Consider the following 19,563-nt stretch of genomic DNA (forward strand, 5'->3'; position numbering starts at 1 on the left):
ATAAAAGTGGTAACTAATTTTTTTCCAGATTTGCAGTATGATTACATTGTTTGCTAGTCTATGTTTAAACTGAAGAGTAATATTAGATTCCAAAAAGAAAGAGACCGGAGTAAAGCAGAATCTATCAGATTCGTTGTTATTTTTATTGTACTCTATGAATAAGGAGAAAAATAAAAATTCTAAGATTCACCATCAGAGTATGAAAAAGGAAAATGCATTCAGTGATCTGTCAAGAAACACTTATTATGGTTTTAAAAACAACCCCCTGGAAAGTCTTCACCCAAGACTAGGCCAGAGCTTCTCAGGCTAAGCTTCCACTCACACAGAACATCTTAAAGCAGTCCTACCTTTAGAGGAAGATTTGTCTTTATCTTTCTTTCCCATGGTGGGCTCAGGCAACAGCCCTGCAGCATCTGAGCGGTGATGTAGATTCTGGGTGATCTCATAGCAACATCACAATTATTCCTGGAACCTGGGGAGTGGCTGGTTCTATAGACAGTGCCCCTCCCTTTAGTTACAATGGATTCGTTGCCCAGGGCTGCTGTAATAAATTACCACAGCCTTAGTGGCTTAGAACAACACAAATTTTGATTACAGTTCTAGAGGTCATATATTCAAAGTGGGTCTCACTGAGCTACAGTCAAGGTGTCTGCGGGGCTGCCCTCCTTCTGGAGGCACTAGGGGAGTATCTGTTTCCTTACCTTTTCCAATTTATAGAGGCCATCTGCATTCCTTGGCTCATATCTCTTCCTCCACCTTCAAAGTCAGCAGCACAGCATCTTCAAACTTCCTCTGATGCTGACTCTCCTGCCTCCCTCTTTTGTTGATAAGGGCCCTCATGAATACCTTGTTCCCACCCTGATAATCCAGAGTAATCACCCCATCTCAAGGTCAGCTGATTGGGGACCTTAATTTCTCCCTTGCCAAATAAAAGAACATATATATTAAACAAAATAATAAAATTAAAAATCTTGGCTGAAATTAAGGGTTCAATAAAGTGTGACTATTTTTAGTACCATGTAAATGACTAGCATAGGGACTGATGTAGAGTAGCTGGCCACTAAATTCAAATTATAACTATTAATAAGTGGTAACTACTATTAAATTTAACATGGGTCATGCATCCTATTCATTGGGTTATTTCTCACAATAATTTCACAGATATATAGAGATTTATATTATTTTATATATTATATATAGATATGCAATATATGTCTGCTATATGGATTTGTCAGGATTCATTTGGTTAAAAGTGATAAAACTCAACTCAAATTTTCTTGAATAAAAGTAAGAAATTTATCAGCTTACATACCTGAGAAATCTAGGCATGGATGATGCCTGGAGCAGACAGTATTGGTACTTGCCCCGATACCTACCTCTCCGCAGTGGAGATCCAAGAACTCTTATCTGGCTTTGGGAGCAGGGCCAGCCATCACACTGGGTAAGGCAGAAAGGTCAAAGGGTTAATGTCCCTGAAAGCAGTCACAAACCAATGATGGGAGCTGGTGAAAAACTTCTCCAGCTTCCGCCCAGGGTTGCCTCAGAGAGGAAGACACATCTCAGGACCTCCCCTAGACTCTCTCCCCAGTTCCTCACTGGGGTTGAGCCACAGAGGCCCACAGTATTAACATGCTTGAAAATGCATCCTTTATGGCCTTCTTCCACTTTTCAATCTCATTCCCCCACCTCCTTACCAGTATTTCTTGGGTTCTCCTCTCAAATAAATTGCTTGTACTCAACTTCATAGCCATGCCTGAACACTTGGACAGTAAACCCACCAGGTATTCCCTCCAGATAGTGTCACAACTAATCTTAGTATGGCATTCTACCTGGTAAGTGTGACAGTGATGAGGAGTGAACTCAGAGGGTTGAGCTTCGTGCCCAGTCAAAGTTGGAGGAGTACAGGGATTTAGAGAATCAGCGAATGATGAAATTCATCCTAGTTATTTCTTAGTCCCTTAACCTTGTTAATCATTCCTAGTTTTGGGGGAGGTGGATAACCGATTTAATTGCAGTGTCCTTCTGAGACTAGCCTATTAGGAATCCTGGAAGAGTTGAAAGAAGAATGTTGGAGGGGTGGGAGTGGAGATCTTCCCCCAGGGCTGGGGGAGAGGTTGTCTTCCTGGGAACATGTAGAATTCTGCAGCCAGGGCCATCGCATACAGCCTGGAAGGCTGTGCATGACCCTATTCCAGAGCCCACCATCTCCTGAGATGCCAGCGTGTATGGTCACCCCTGGAGCTGTCCTGCGCCACATCTGCATCTCTACAGAGCGCCTATCCATAGCTCTCTCAAATCCGGAACTAAGAGCTAAAGCTTGCGAAGGAGTGGTCTCACCATGAGCACTGTTAACAGTAATGAGAAATTAAAATAGCCTAATCAATAAAGCATTGGTTAGTAAATAGAATCTTCAGCTGAGTTTTAAAAATGTGTTAAATCTATATAAGACGTAGAAAGAGATACGGATATGTAAAATAGGAAAGGAACGGTATAAAAATTGTGCTGATTTTATATTTACATTTGTATGCAAATGCATCAGTAAGTATGCTTTGGTGTTGATTCAAAGGTACTATATCTAACGGAAGGACGGCAAGACAGAATTCTCATTGCTACGTTTCCTGACGCCAGCCTCCAAGGTCAGAGGCCCTTTCAAACCTTTAGTGTAGGCTTTCCATGCAACGCTGCCTGTCATCTGTCTAAGTCAGGTCCATCCAGGATCATGCTACCTATGTTTGTTTTTGTTTTTAAAGATTGACACCTGAGCTAACATCGGTTGCCAATCTTCTTTTTTCCTTCTTCTTCTCCTCAAAGCCCCCCAGTACAAAGTTGTATATTCTAGTTGCAGGTCCTTCTGGTTGCGCTATGTGGGATGCTGCCTCAGCATGGCCTGATGAGCGGCGCCATGTCCACGTCCAGGATCTGAACAGGCAAAACCCTGGGCTGCCGAAGCGGAGCACGAGAACTTAACCACTCAGCCATAGGGCCGTCCCCACTACCCATGTTTTTATAACCAGATCTGCTAGACACAGTCTTAGAAAAGATAAATACGGTGGTTAAGATGAAATATAAATGCAAAATCTTGAGTGTATGTTACTACGTGAAACGAGCCAATTCTGCTCTGTGAAGTCAGCTAGGAATTAGGATCCCATTTGCACAATAACAGATGCAGAGTTTCTGAATTCTCCAGAGCCGTGTACCTGTCTCCCAGCCCTGACTCACCTTCTCAAGTGGACCTGGTGACTAGAAATGATGCCCTAGGTAAGGACTTGGTCTATACACAGTGGAATCCTTGACAAAGGTCTCATTTTGATTGTCTTCTTTCTATGTTTGAATTGGTGACACACACACTCATTGCACCCAACCCCTGGCCAAGCAAGCTGCAAGTTTACTTTGAATCATCTGCCCGACTGTGTACTGTGTCTTTCTACTTCTTATGGATGGGAGGTACCCATCCATATTTCAGCATACTTGATGTACCTGTAACGGTATGGACCCTCAGAAATAAAATTTGATGAGCCAATGATAATGTTGTTTGTTTATTTTTAGGGATGAACTTGAGATTCAAGGAAGCAAGTAACTGAAATTCAGTGGATTTCTTATTTTTACTCTATGAGAAAACAACAAAACCCTTGAAAAAACTCTCAGCTGAGAAGTTGTAGGGTCTCTCCATTGAATCTAAAAGATTGGCAAAGTTCGTAGGCAAAATAGTGAAGCTGACCCAACCTGACGGCAAACAGCTGCTTTCAGTGTACAATTAGAAGAATTCAGTTTGTTTGAGATAGAAAAAAAAAGACGGATTTTTAAATTTCAAAATTAAGGGGGAAAAGTTCCCTACTTTCATTAGTTAAATGTATGATATCATTTTAAATAATTTATACTTAACGTGTACGTTAATGTTTGCTTTTAAAAATAATTTCTTGAGCTTTCTAAGAGAACTTTAAACTTAGAACTCTGAATTTGTAAATTTAATGTAAACCATTTGGGTTTTTAAATGGTGTTTGACAATCTCTGTGCTTTAAAAAATGTTTCTGTTTGGAAAAGATACCTTCTGAGCAACCAATTAAAATACTTGAGAACATAAACTTTCCATTTATAAAAGGAGTAAAAACAAACATTTTTTCAAACTTGTTTTCATTTTTTCATATTCTTTTGAAAGAATATGTATAACTGTTTTTGCATTAAAAATGGATGCAAAATGAAAAAGTACATATAACATTTCTCGGTTTCAAGATAAATTCTGAATCCATTTGTCTAAAATGTTTGTATAAGTTAAACTGTGTTTTAACTAACACTTCTGTTTCTTGACAAAAATTTATGTAAAAAAATAAATTTAATTCCTGTGCATTTCAGAACTATAGCATGGCAAAACACACTAAGATATAATCTTATATGTGTAAATGGGAATATAGTTTTAGTTGTATATGACAAGGTCCAAAATAAGTGTCTTGAATAAGTTAGTTAGAAGTTTATTTTTCTCTCATTTCCCAGACTGGAAATACACAGTGCAATGTTGGTTTAAAGGATCTGCTCCATGAGGTCGTTCAGGGACCCAGACTCCTTCTATATTGTTGTACCTTCTCTAGGATGCTCACTTGCTTTCATGGTCCATAATGGCTCACCACCTCATCCACAGTTGAGGCAAGGTAGGAAAAAAGGGCAGAATAGAGCACACCTCTACTGTAAAGGTGCGAGCCTGAATTTGGACACAACACCACCATTTATATATGTTGACCAGAACCTAGTCTCATGACCACATCGAGGTGCAAGGGAGACTGGGACTCGGGGAAAATTCGAAACCTCTCTTATTATAGAGAACAAAGAGAAAGGTATGGGGCAGCTAGCAAGCAGTCTCCTTCACAGACTGCCTCTTAAGCCATCCAAATATCCAAGTGCACATGGCTTATCTTCCCTTTTCCCACAGTAGATGCTCTCAAAGTCATATCCAGTTATATTATGAAGTTCAAAGTCCAGGATCTCTTGGTGATGGGCGCTTCTCTCCATTACGTGGCTCCTTTTGCTCTGATCACCTACAGTCTAAGAGAAAGGTTTTTTTTCCCCACCAACAAAGATAGATTTGGAACAGAAAAGGGGAAAGGAAGAAACACCACAGTCGTTTCCATAGCAGTAGTCACGTCCTTCTGTTAGGACTGGGAAGATCCCCTGTCCTGGTGATAGAGTAAGTCCCTGATTGAGCTCTCAGAGAGGAACGCCCTTGCTTCCTTGACCTCCAGCTCTGGGAGTTAATTCCTTGCCCATTGGCCCCTGTTCCACATCTGAAGCACCCTAGAGAGCAAACTTGGGGACCACACAGCTTGTTTGTGCAGCCCACTTCCTGTTGGAGCATGTTTACAAATCCAGAGGTTGCTTAGAGAGACAAATCTAATATATATGAAATCGTAAGTTCCTACTACTACTTCCAATTCCAATCATACACCACAGGATTCTTCACCTCCTGTTCATTCTATGTTTGCACCACATTAACCTCTCAGTAAGAGCCCGTTTCCCAACAATATCAATATCTATCTGTCCTCACTTGCTCAATTCTAAAATGTGCACAAATAATTTCAGAATTACTACATCAATGCCTTTACTAACAACAAATCTACTAAGTAGTGTTTACTATTTCTTTAAAGTCCTTTTTGTCCTTGGAATATATTCCATTAAGGGTGTACCTCAAAGTACTATATTCAAAAGTCACTTAGATTAATTATTTTTGTTCTGTGTGGTTATGTTATCATTTGGTATACGCTGAGGTTTATTTGTTTCTGTTTGCATTTGATTTCTGAGTTTTTCCCATACTTTCTGATTTATCAGTTACTTTTGGCCAATAGAAATACCAATAAAGACTCATCCCCAAAAAGGAGATTATAAGGAAAATGTTGATTTCCTTGGTGTGTAAGGTGCACTTCTACACCAAGAAAGACAAAGACATAAACACAAGTTCACCAAAAAAATTCTAAATGGCCAATATATGAATTAATAGGACCTACCCCACTGTACTATCCTGAGAAGAAAATAAGATGCATGATTATCTTAGTGGTTGGCCACACAGTGAGTTCCTAAATAGATACTAGGGATGATGATCGTGATCATTGCTCTCAGAGAAATCTGAAGAAACACAATGATGTACTATTTTTCACATTTCAGATTAGACAAGTTTTTAAAAATTATTTTTAGGGGCCAGCCTGGTGGCATAGTGGTTGGGTTCACGCACTCCACTTTGGTGGCCCAGGGTATGTGGGTTCAGATTCTGGGTGCGAGCCTACACACCACTCATCAAGCCTTGCTGTGGTGGCATCCCACATAAAAAATAGAGGAAGATTGGCACAGACGTTAGTTCAGGGACAATCTTCCACAAGCAAAAAGAGGAAGATTGACAACAGATGTTAGCTCAGGGCCAATCTTCCTCAAACACACATAAAAAATTATTTTTAATATAGTAGTAATAGGTAGTGTTGGTGACAGTATTAAGAAAACAACTATTCTATATACTTTTGTGGAAATATAAATTGTTATTAACATTTTGGAGGGCAACTTAACCAGATGTACCAAAAACTTTAAAGTTTTACAAACTCTTACTCAGTAATTGCATTTTAAGGCAATTATAAAGGTATAATCAAATAAATGTGGCAAGATATTTGTGATGCTTGCAGGCCAAGAAACAAAAAAGAGCAGGAAATAACTAAAGGTCTATCCCTAAAGAATTGACTAAATGAATTATGATGCATCCAGCCTGCTCTAATTTTCTTTAGATCCACTAAATAGTTCAACTGTTTTAAAATCTTTTTACCACCAGACATTTAAAAAGAAAACATTCTAATTACTGGATGTAAAAAGAAAATGAGAGCTGTAGCTGTTGTCAATAACATCCACCCAAACCCTCTCACCCTCATCCAGTGAAAGACTTTCATGGGTCCAGGTATGTTTCCCTTCAGAAAGGATGTGTCTTACTCTTCCTGGGTCACAGGTCATCTACATGAGTCCACAGCCCTTCCAACTTAGAATGATCCTGAAGGGAAAGTTTGGGCAGGGTTTCATTCAGGCAGGATAGAGGTAATAGTGGTTGCAATAGCCCCAGAGTATCCAGAGCTCACAGCATTTATAGTGTCTCTCCAGATTGCTGTCCACCGGGGCAGAAAGCTCTTTATCCCAGTTCATGGCTATTATATCAGAAGGGACGGGGGCAGCCTCTCTCTTTGGTATGTATTTCACTTTAAGACTCAAGAAGAGAGAGCAGGTCAAACTAACATTGGCTCAACTGTTTTATCTAACTTAGAGAGTCAAGTCTAATAAATCAGAATATTCTTCTGCGTGGGTCCTGCTGACCTTCACAAACTTATCTTTTAATTCATGAGAATTCTTATTACCCAAATCTGAATACAAGTATGGCCTTGGTTGCTGTGTTTTCACAATAAGAGGAAACACATCTATAGAGCAAAGTACCCACTTACAGACAGAAGCCTGTTCAGCATCATAATCCCAACCCCCAAGTTAGCCCACCACAGTCAGAATGTTAACATTTGCCAAGACACCATAAAACGGAATCCTACACAGCAATTAAGAGACATGATGTGATCTGTATTTGTTGATGTACAGATGTACATCTGGCAAATTTTTAAGTTAAACAAGTTCCCAACAAACTATGTTTGTTGTATGTTGTATGTATGTATGTATGTTTATATACAAACAACTATGTATGGTGTTATGCCATTTTTATGGAGAATCTCAAAGGATATACAACAAAACATTAACAATATTTTGGAATATTCCTTAAGTTAATTATTTTTATTTCTATTCATGTAATCTCAATATTTTGAATCTGGTTGTTTTATTTTTACAATCATTGGGAGGTTTGTCTAATCTTAATCATTCTTGATTTTTATTATACAATTTCATCTCATTTTATAGCACTTTATTTCAACATCTTGTTTGTTTGTGCTCTTAGTTAATTTTATCCCTTTATTTGTAAAAATGACAACTGTTAGGTCACATTTTACCAGCTTGGAGATACAAAATAAGTTCACATCTCCTTTTAAGGTTTCAACCAAATGGTTTGAGTGTACATCCTCCCTTAGCACAGACTGCCCCTTTGGCCCTAACACCGTATGTCCCTGGGATGCTGTTTTTGGTCTAAGGCATCGTGCCAGAGCTGGAAGCTATCCTGTGGGGCAGAACGGGTTCCTGTCTTCACCCCACCAGCCCCAACACATCAGTCCTCTTTGACAACCATTTCTATCCTTGTGATGATTGCGTGTTTAGGGGTTATTGCTCTTCCCTATTACTGAGTCCAGGTGAGAGCCATCCAGCCCAACCACCAGTTTCAATTCATTATCAACAGATATTCAATCACTCTGACTGTCAGGAAGCAGGGACTGAGACCTGGGTCTCCTCCCCTCGTGACGCTCTGGGAATTCTCAGGCAAATTACCCACCTCCTCCCAGAGACTCCAAGTTCCTTTACCAACAGATTTTGTTACAGAAAAAAGTATGTCAGCTTCTGCCTGGACAAGTACCTCACTACATAATTAGCTTTTTTTTTTCTGATTCTAAAAATAATGCGTTCTTTTAATAAAGAATGTATGCAATAAAGAAAGGTCAAGAGGCAAAAAAATTATTGTTAATTCCAGCACAAAGATAAATGCTATTAATATTTAGATGACTTTCCTTATTGTCCTTTTATGCTTATATCGACACTTTTTTTTAGCATATAGGGATTAAACTCCACGTACATTTACTCAATATTTGCATTAAATTAACTTTACAGTAATATTTAATATACACTCACTTAACATTTATGTTCAAATTTTATAAAATCATTTGTCTTCAGAAGTATAATTTTCAAGGGCTGCGTAATATTCCCATATGTGAATGCACCACAATTTATTTAACTAAATTCTTTTTGCTGGATATTTAAGTAGTTTTCCATTTTTCTTCATTATAAATAAAGCTGAAACATTCTTGTACATAAATCTTTTTTTCATCTCTAAATATTTTTTAAGATATGTTCCCACAAAGGAATTTGCTAGACAACTCTATTCATAAAACATTTAACATCCTCCTTTGTAGGAACAGATCAAAGGGGAATGTACCTTTTTATAACCCAACGAACAAAGATGTTGCTTTAGTTTTGACTGTTTTTTTAAATTTGTGGCGTAGCAATTTGCCCTGGGATCCATTAGTAGCTAGAAATTCATTTTTAAAGTGTCTTTTTCAATCCCAAACATATTCCTTTTACATCTGAGAACAAAGCATATAAATTGATATTTTCTTTCGTTAAGACAAAACCTTTGCAAAGAGCAGTCATCCTGGAGTAGTAATCTACAAGTCAAGTAAACTGGATTCTGTCATAAACCTGACAGTGGACCTAGCCATAAAGAGTGCCGCAGGTTCTATACCACGTTTTAGCTGATTTCAAGTGACACGCCACAGTCGCCTCTTTAGAGAGAACATTCAAGCAAGACCACCATTGCTGGTGTTCAGTGTGGACGGGATCCGGGAGTTCAGAAAGATGTCATGAGGACTTTCAGTGCGGACAGAGGAAGGTTTCCCCACCTGTGACCTGCTTTTCCAAACACCATTGCTGCCATTGTCATTCAGGTCCTCCGAGCTTGCGCCCCTTGGATTTACACACCGCTAACCTTGGCTCATCTCCATGGGCCTTAAGAAGTACTAATGCCCTTTTTGAGAACGCATTTAACAATGGTTGACTTTAACTACGTGCGTTTTTTAGCACAATGGTCTGTACAAACTGTTTTCAAGCGCATTTTTAAGCAGTGAAAATCTTTTCTTCCCCTGACAGGAAAGATTTACATGAAACTCCAACATACAAAAAAGATGAAAGCTGCTCTGGTTGAAACCAGGCAGGACTTTCTCCCCTAAAGCTTTTCTCCTCCCTACTCCCAAGACAAGCGACCTCCGAATCATTTCAGGCAACCTGTAAGTTTAAAAAACTTGAGGCAGAAAACCAGCCAAGTACAGGTTGTGCCAAACGAAAATTTGGCTCGCTGGAAAAGGAACTGAGGGCAACCACGGAGTACTCAATGCATACTTGAAGCACGCTCAGACAATTTAACTGTAAAAAAAGGTCCTAAAACTTTCATCGGTTCCATTTACGCAGCCGAAGCTAATAAGCCAGCGGCATACCTACATTGCATATGCTCGCATCCAGTCCAGCACAGATTTCACTGAGCATGTTCTCTGAGCTAATTAGCAGATCCTGTCTTGTTCTGAGCATTAGATACTAGTTCTGTCCTGTCCCATGAAGTCACGATGTAGCTTTATTTGGAACACAGAGGAATACTAAAATAAACATCTTTGTTTTACACTTGTGTAGTCTAGAATTTAGACAGAATTAGGTTATCCTGAAAAGCAACACGATATTTAGCCAGTGCCCCTGACTTGTGGGGTCGCCTGCCTTGTCCCAGGTCTCTTCTGGGAACAAATGGTAACACGGTCAGCCCATCTAGGCCTGGAAGCATTGCTCCTGTTCACTGCTATTATCCCAATCATCAGAGATTTCAGATTGTGGTACATTACGGTCTTGCTTTTATCAACATTTATAACAAAGCATATTGCCTGTAATTATTAACATGGTGTATACAGGTTTAACTCTACTCAGTTTAGAACTTAGGGCCAAACCACAAGACATGGAAACATAGTCTACTAGACAAGCTAAACAGATTATCTCACACAAACGGCAGTGCGCTGGGATTTTCCCTTGGGTACTAGGACGGAAAGAGGCGCTCTTCACTTTGCATGGTCTTTTTGGTTATCTCAGAGGATTTTAAGGCCATCATCACCTCATCCTCATAAACCCTTAATAGGAGTGTAAGAACTGAGAAACATAGAAACCCTGGAGTCCGTGTGATTCAAACCTACGCCCTCTTCAGACAATGAACATGAAGTTGTCACAGCTGGATGAAGGATGGACCAGCAGAAAAATTCCAACAGACCCAGTTAAAGCACAAAAAGTGTTTTGAATGGCACAGCGTACAGCAATGTGTGCAGGTGGTTGCACAAAGCCCAAGACAGTGCATGCGGCTTGTTGCTGAACGGGGCTGTGGCTTCCCAGACTCCCACAGGATTGTCACCCACGCTGACTGAGGATTCCCCCAGGCAGGAGAGTTTCTGTCTTTCTCACGGAAGACTTTGCACCCTTCCACTCATGCCACCTCTGCTGGCCCCGTTCCTGCCATACTTTCCTACCTGCTGCCAACTGTTCTGAGCACTAACTGCTCACCAGGTGCGAGTGACACATACAAAACCACCCCAGCACTGCTGGCCGTCTGCGGGGAGACTGGGGAAGCGGGATGTCAGATCGCAGACACAGCCTTCCTTTGCAGACCCAGGCTGTAGGCCCACCGGAGGTTTACTCCTGCAACATGGTCATTGTTGTTGGTGGTGGTAGTTCTGTTGATTCTGACTTCTAGAGACCCTGCGTACACAGAACAGAGCCCTGCCGGGTAGGCGCTCTATCAGACAGTGCCCCACTGCTCTTCATAGGGTTCTCGTGGCCAGCTTTTTCAGAAGTGGGTGACCAGGTCCTTCTTCCTAGTCTGTCTGGTCTGGAAGCTCCACTGAAACCTACCCATCATGAATGACCCTGCTAATATTTGAAACACTGGTGGCATAGCTTTTAGCATCACAGCAACACGCAGCTGCCACAACGTGACAACCAACAGCCAGGTGGTGTGGTTTCCTGACCGGGAAACGAACCCAGGCTGTGGCAGTAGCATGGAATCTTAACCACTAGACCACTCGGGCTGGCTAACATGATCATGCAGACAGAATAAAATGGTTTTTAAGATAAAAGCCAAAAAAAGTTAACCAGGGAACGTAGAAGGAGACAGGCGATCTCACCTGAGTTGTTTTGAGGATAGCGAAACTTCTCGTTGGATAGGTTCCCTAAGTTAACGGCTCGCCAACTGTTTGGGGGTGATCATCATTTTATGTATTTAATTTTGGAATGCATTTCAGCCCTGCCTGCAGTATATGATGAACAATACAACCAGGTTCACAGAGTCTGCTCTGTGCTTGTTTTGGAATCTATTCATAAAAGCAAGACTTCATAAAAAGAGACTGCATAAATGACAGAAAGGGGAAGAATAATTTGAAGGTTTTATAAAGGTATGCAAGTTGCCCTTGACCAGCTAATTAAAGGCACAATTTGAAAGTAAGAAAAAGTCACACTTTTCTTGGATTGGTCACAGATATTGATTTGAAGGACAGATTAAAAATAAAATATAGGGCTGGCCCAGTGGCACAGCAGTTAAATTCGCACGTTCCGCTTCAGTGGCCCTGGGTTCGCCGGTTCGGATCCCGGGTCCAGACATGGCACTGCTTGACAAGCCATGCTGTGGTAGGTGTCCCACATATAAAGTAGAGGAAGATGGGCACGGATGTGAACTCAGGGCCAGTTTTCCTCAGCAAAAAGAGGAGGACTGGCAGCAGATGTTAGCTCAGGGCTAATCTTCCTCAAAATTAATTAATTAAATATAATTTCTTTCTTTCTTTCATTTTATTTTGTGTGTCTGTGAGGAAAATTCTCCCTAAGCTAACATCCATTGCCAATTCTCCTCTTTATTTTTTTGCTAAGGAAGATTTGCCCTGAGCTAACATCTGTGCCAATCTTCCTCTAGTTTTTGTATGTTGGATGCTTCCACAGCATGGCTGATGAGTGGAGCAGTTCTGCAGCCAGTATCTGAACTCACAAACCTAGGCTGCCACACTGGAGCATGTGGAACCCAACCACTTGGCCATGGGGCCAGCCCCCAAAAATCTAATTTCTTAATTTAGGATGGACTATGGTGAGACTCTGCATTAAAAGGAGGTAAGAATCCAACTTGGGACACAAAGGTGCAATGTGGGGATGGAAGATTGTTAGAGAGCAGTGCCAGGGAGGGAAAACCTCAAATGACCAAAAGGTTCCTAGAACCTAGAGCACTGTGTAACACATAAATACTTGATTGTTTGGGGCCGACCCCGTGCTGTGGTGTTTAAGTTCGGTGCATTCTGCTTCACGAGCCCAGTTCCCAGGTTTGGATCCCAGGTGCAGACCTACACCACTCGTCAGCCACTCTGTGGCAGCAGCCCACATATAAAGCAGAGGAAGGTTGGCACAGATGTTAGCTCAGGACAATCTTCCTCAAGCAAAATAAGAGGAAGATTGGCAACAGATGTTAGCTCAGGTTTCATCTTCCTCAGTGGAAAAAAAATTTGATGGTTTGTCCAGCTGGTTATTTTATTAGCTAGGTCCTTTGCTGCTGTGAACAAGCATTGGGCAGCATATAGAAATAAATGGTTTATAATATGTTTTGAAGACAGTAAGGTCTTCCCCTAACCAGACTTTCTTGGAATTCACTTTATTTGGAAGATGTTGGCAATCCCAAGATAGTTGAAATCCAATGTTTCAGTAATAAATAACTATAGTAATGCAAAATTTTCTCTTTCTTCCTCTTTTCCCCCAAGTAAATGAAGTGTTTGTTTTGTACTTTGTCTCCAAATACTATTCACAAAACTTGATCTCTGTGCTCTATGACTCATATTTTTTTTAATTAATATCACCTGTTCTTGTTCTAATTTTTATTATTGCCTAGTTCAATTTTGGGAAATTAGTTTTCAGTCATTAGCATAGTAAACTTAAATGATGGGTTTTGGTTGAAACAGGAGCAGCGTTGGTCAGAAATCTGCAAAGATTATGAAATCATCATGCCACCTAGCAGGACAGAAGAGTGACAAAGTCTCCCAAGAAAACGTGACATTTTTATGATATAATACATAATGCCAGGACAGGAACGGCACATTCCAGAAGGGTTGGCATTTCCTGGGCTCTGCTGCATCCACTACATCAGCCCCATCATTCATCCCACTTAAAGGGCAGCCTGGATCGCCCTCCCTGCATTTTTGTCTCTATCAATTTTCAAGTATATAAATGGCTTGAGAAACAAAACTGTGTACCATTTCAAGTCAAATGATCACTTCACAAAGAAAAACTAAAAACAGCTGATAGGATAACACTCTAAAAAAAATGGGCCTCCCATGAATTCTCCAGTGTGGCTTAATCTACATGCAGCCAAAGGAAGTGCACGGACCCCAAAATGTGACCATAAAACAGCACTTATTAAACAAAGTTTCAAAAAAATTAACATAAAATAGTTGTCCTTGTCATTCTTCTAGGGTCCTTTCAGCTGGTATGTGACTGTGACTGAAGAATGCGGCTTGTTCTGGGTCAGCTTTCCAAGAGAAGATAAAAATCCGATTTTTTTGCACGTAGCCTCAAATAGTTGTTTTTTTGGAATGAGAAGTCAATCCTGGCTTTATTTCCTCAGTAGGAAACTTTCTATAATATCAAATGCAGGCACGAAGGAAAAGAGAATCTTTTTATACAATAGTTCCCTCTCCCTTTTTTTAAACAAATACTACATGCCAACTTGCAAACGAAGCTTTGAAAGCCTTGATTTTCCTCTGTGAAGCTTCCGCTGCCAAGCGTGGCATTGGCGAGGATAGATCTCATTTCGCAAACCTACCCAGCCCCGTTTCCTCTCAATTGCTGGTAGCATCTGGTATCCCTCTAGGATCTATTTAAGATCCATAATTATTTCTTTACCATGTTAATGATTAAACATCTCTTTCCCACTATCCTGCTTCTTCCAGACATTTCTTTCTTTACGGTTGACACACTATTGTGAGAAAAGTGAATGAGACAGTCCCTAATTCCATGGTTGAGATCTCTGCCTCACAAAATGATAATCACCAGCAGGAAGAGTGGTTCAGAAATAATGATCTGAACCAAGTGATTCTAGTACCAAATGTAAGATAATTGCTTTTCTTAGAAACCATCAATCTATGTTTCTATTTTCACTATTCCATGTGGATCCAAGACCCCTCTCTCCAGGGACATATTTGGCTTTCATGTTGTAAGGGAAAATTTTTTGACAATGCCAGTAATTTGGAAAAAGACCACCCACTCTTAGTTTGCTTTCTTTCCATGTTTTGTCTTTCTTTTGGCAGGGAAGCCAGATTTTTAAACCAACATCTCACATCGGCCTGGGAAGATACTTAACCATACTGGATCTGCCAAGTCCTGAGTATAAAAGAGTTCCTTTAACCAACTGGACACATTCAAGCAGAAACAGGAAGGACACTCCTTGTACATGAAGAGTCATCTGCTTCATGAGCACTGGCAAATCACCAGTAGCCTTTTTACTAAGCTGTAGGGGGATTCTAAATTCAAGTCTAAGGTCTAAGGAAATACGCCAAAAGTCAACATTTACGTGCATTAGCAATAATAATAACAAAATACAAATTTTAGGATGGAAAAATTCTGAGATCTTACTGTGCCTAAGACTAGGGTTTATAGGATCCTGCCTGACATCTAGGGACCACCCTTCCTTAATTACCTAGTGTGCCGAGATACTCCAGAGTATCCTGGGGAGTTTGTGACGGACCACTTCTCCTCCAAGAGTGATCCAGGAGCTGTGCCCGCCTAAGTGCTCTGTGACTCTTCCCTTCTCGTGACCTATAATTAATTTGAGACAAGAGCCTGGTATACATTAAAGAGTAAGAGCTGTCATTCTCTCTCCTCCCGGCCCCCACAGAATGTGAGCACGCAGAGGGCGGGGTCCTTGTCCCTGTGTACACGGTAGCTTCCCAGTGCCACACTCAGCATGAGTTCAGAAAGGATCTGTTGAACAAGTGAATGAGGGAAGACTTTAGGACAATGGATCATCAAGTGCTTCTCTGTGTGGGGCAACGTGTCAGTGTGGCAGGAGTTCTGAGGATGAGCAGAATAAGTGGACCAAGAGTGGATGGAACAAACTTTGCAGAGAAGATAGGACTTGAACCAGCCATGAAGGCAGAGCAAGATTTCAGCAAGTAGAAGGCTCTCTGCAGAATGGGAGTGGGTGGGGGATAAGAGCCAGGGCCAGGAGTGAAAGAGGACCTGCCGGGAGCTCCTCTCTATCTTTACCTTCTCCACAACCTGTCCCGACAGTGGAGGGTGTTTAAGCCTTGGCCCACCGTCTGGGGCCTACCTCCTTCAGTGCACCATGCAGCCACCCCCATTTCGGGCCATTTCCCTGGACCACTTCTTGGAAGCTGGACATCAGTCCTCTTGTAACTCCATCCCACAGGTGGGCAGATAGGAATGTGCAGGATCCCCAGCCCTTCATCCCTTCCCAATCTCCAGTAATCTCTCCTATATGATTCCCCCTTGCTCTCTCCAGAACCTTCTCTCCTCCTTTTCTCTGGACACCCAGCATCATCTCATCAACGGGCTTGAACTTTTGTGAAAGATAAAAGCTTCTGGTGCTTGTGCTTTCCTTACTACAAAGATTCCTGAGGTCGACTTCCAGTAGGTCCAGGTAATCTTAGCAAATCGAGGAGAGGGGAAAATTCAGGAAGAAAACATGTATAAACACAGTCATGTGCCACATACTGACATTTTGGTCAATGGACTGCATATACAACCGTGGTCCCAGAATATTTGTACCACATAGCCTGGGTACCATCTAGGTTTGTGTGGGTACACTCTATGACGCTCGAAGAAGGATGAAATCACCCGAAGACGCATTTCTCAGAAAGTGTGCCCACTGCTGGTGGCACATAACTGTATTTCAATAAATTAAGCTTCCACAATTTCTGCCAGTGGCTAAAGGACCTCTTTCCACTTTCACAAAGCACTTTAGATATAACTAAATAAATATAAAATTTGCCGAAATAAAGAGTTAGAAAGCAACCCAAAATGCTGGGTTCAAACCTGATCTGTGTCCTCTGGGGAACTGAGAATCCAACAGAAACGCTGTAGCACAGCTGCAGCCTTTCTCGTCGGTGACCCTGTTAATGAACTAGCACGCCAGGGGCTGGTCTGGAGTAGGGCTACATGTGACGGAGATAATTAAACTGAGGGAAATGCAAACCGAACTGAAGCAAAGAGACTTGATTTCCTGCGTGAGTCATCCAAAGACAGTGGTGATTCGCCTATTTGAGAGATGAGATTAAACGACTCAGAAAATCAAGCGACACGTAGAAATTCAAGACCAGGGATTTTCTCTCTGCAGCCTGCTGTGTAGTTTCCTGAAACTCCTCAACGTCCTAGAAACAGATAAATCGTGCACGGGCTGCAACAGTGCTAAGCTGAAGACGAGAAATACCGTGTTTGATTTGTACAAGAAAGCCACAATTAGCTGAAGTGCTTGGAGAACAGAATACCACGGTTGCCTCAGTGTTACCTAGAGAATGAGAGATATATATAAAAAATAACTTTATAAAGAAAGCTGGAGAATGCTTTACAAAATCATTTGACTCAGCGAGCCCACTCTGCTTCAATAAGCAGAGCATGGTGAATATAATTAAGTACTTTTTTAATTATAGGAATCTAATATTATGATATAATAATATATAAAGGAATTTAATATAATTATAAAAATAACAGTAATTCTAAAACTTACGCTGACTCTGCGTCGTGTTTAAGTGCACTAAAGTGACTAGTCTGGCCCTGCCGCTTCTGCTCTCTCCCAGCAGAATCCAAAAAGTTCTCTGAAGAGGCATGTTGAGAACAAGGGGATTCGTGCCTCCCGATTCCAACACACAGAAATATGATGCACAGCCATCTACTAATTTACACTAAGCAGTTTCTCACTTACCTAGAAATGTTTTTTTAATGCTCATATCCATATGTCAGTGGCTCTTTTGCAGTTTTTCGAGAACTGCAGAAAAATTACCCGATTAAGTGAGAGCTCTAACTATTCGAGCTCCAGTTGACTGGGGTGTTCCAGTTTTCCAGGCCTCTCCATTCTCTCCATACGGCAGCACTTTGTAGAACAAGACGAAGTGGGCAGCTTCTCCAAACTGCGGTCTGGTCGGAAGGGAGTACCAGGAGGGGAGCATGCCTCAACTTTAGGAAAGAATTACTCACACTTTGGTTCCGAGATCAATCAATCACCATCTGTTGGCATATGTGCCACTGGGTATTCTAGGGAGCTGCTGTTCTACAGTAAGACTTGGGATCACTGATACTTCTATTTAACTTGTTCTCATGGTTGTTGCTGTGTGTGTGTGTGTGTCTGGATGTCTGTGTGTGTGCATATGTGTCTGTGTGTGTGTGTGTCCACTGTGAGCCTCTGAACAGTACTGAGGTCAGCATGGAGTAGGCGTGGAGGCTGCTGCTGGTGGACAGAACAGAGTTGCCAACTGTCCATCTCTGTCGTGGGTGGGCCTGGTGCTCTTCTGGGTATTTGATGGGAACGAAGTGAATCTCACATGGAGGTTGAGAAAAGTGGAGGTGATCACTGACGTCCTCCTGTCTCCTCAAGTGGCACCAAACTTATCTGGTTGGTACCCATCTCCCAGTTTCCCTATGGTGCTTCCTCCCTCAGGCTGTCATTCCTAAACCTTGCTCCCCATTCCCCTCAGCCACTCTCTTGCCCCAACCGTTCAAAGTGCTTGTTGTCCTGCCCCTTTCTCAGAGGAGCCTGCTCTCAGCGAGTTACCCTGTAGAATGGGATTTGCTAAGGCTAATTCATACTAAGCTTTTAGAGGTTGTTAACAACTTAACATGTAACTTCTCCCACATGACAAATTCAAATGTAAACTAGCACTCTTCAAACAGTGTTTCAGCCTCTCTTAAAGTCCCGCATGTCAGCAGCTGATGGTGGACTTTTGGAACTCTCAATAGGGGAGAAGTTTGAAGGGAACGTGGAACTCTCCTGACATCCCTCTGTTGTCACCATGAAAGCGCCTGCCTCCTTCTGTGAGCAAGGCGGGGCCTGCGCGGCATCCCCCATGTCCAGCAGCAGCTGCCGTTGTTCTAGGATCTATGGTCCATTTGGCTAGCTGCTTTCCAGGGCCCCTACTAAAGTCTCAGGGGCAGGAGCAGCGAAGATGTCAGCTGAGCAGAACCCGCTGTAGAAGAGGTGGCAGCCAGAATGCTGGGAGCAGACCGTCGTGCTCGTCTTTCCCCCCGCTGGCAGCCCGGGGTGACCATGCTTGTTGCGCTGTTTACTCACCAGAGTGGGTCACCAGAAGTGAGATCCACACCTCAGCTGGCCTGAGCCGAGCTAGGGTGACAGGGGATCTGTTTATTTTAATTTATTTTAAAATGACTCAAGCCCAGTTTACTGTCTCTGTTTATGTTGCTTAGAAACCTCATAATTCTGACTTGAATCCAAGCCACAAATGGAACATTTGGAAAACTATGGAAAAATGTTCTTGGAACTCTATCATCCTTCAGGAAACTTGTTTCCATGTTAACTCGGCATATCTCTTATACATATATACAACTTCATGAGTATGACTTAAAACTGTCTATCTGGGGTTGTTAGTCCATGTATCACAAAGGAGGAAACATTTTCCTCTTTTCCCTGAGCTCCTGCCTCAGATGATAAGAGAGACCCTTCCACTAAACTGGTAGTGTTGGAGAGAAACCTTTCACCCTCCTTCCCTCCATTCATTCTCCCCAGAGAGGAAGAGAGATCAAAACTAGTTAGTAGACCTGCCAGCAACCACTGCCCACATGTGGCCTCTCCCTCTCTCTCTGGCCTCCTCTCTCCAGAGAGATGGCCCCCCC

At 41.8% G+C, this 19,563-nt stretch overlaps 1 protein-coding gene across 2 annotated transcripts in view; it reads right to left on the reverse strand.

The window, feature by feature from the left end:
* Positions 1 to 19,130, reverse strand: part of LOC102149276 (potassium channel subfamily K member 16) — a 31,885-nt gene extending 12,755 nt beyond the window's left edge. Inside the window, exons 1-3 of one of the 2 annotated variants that reach the window (XM_014735865.3) lie at positions 19,004 to 19,130; positions 1,377 to 1,437; positions 348 to 541 (exon numbers count right to left, since the gene is read on the reverse strand). In XM_014735865.3, the coding sequence (XP_014591351.1) occupies positions 348 to 384 (37 nt within the window). In that variant the 5' untranslated portion in view covers positions 385 to 541; positions 1,377 to 1,437; positions 19,004 to 19,130. Of the gene's footprint in view, positions 1 to 347; positions 542 to 1,376; positions 1,438 to 19,003 lie in introns of those variants that run through there. The other variant, XM_023627817.2, reaches the window with a different exon arrangement.
* Between the last annotated feature and the right edge of the window lie 433 nt (positions 19,131 to 19,563).

This window comes from Equus caballus, chromosome 24 (assembly GCF_041296265.1).
Source record: "Equus caballus isolate H_3958 breed thoroughbred chromosome 24, TB-T2T, whole genome shotgun sequence".
Taxonomy (NCBI): domain Eukaryota; kingdom Metazoa; phylum Chordata; class Mammalia; order Perissodactyla; family Equidae; genus Equus; species Equus caballus.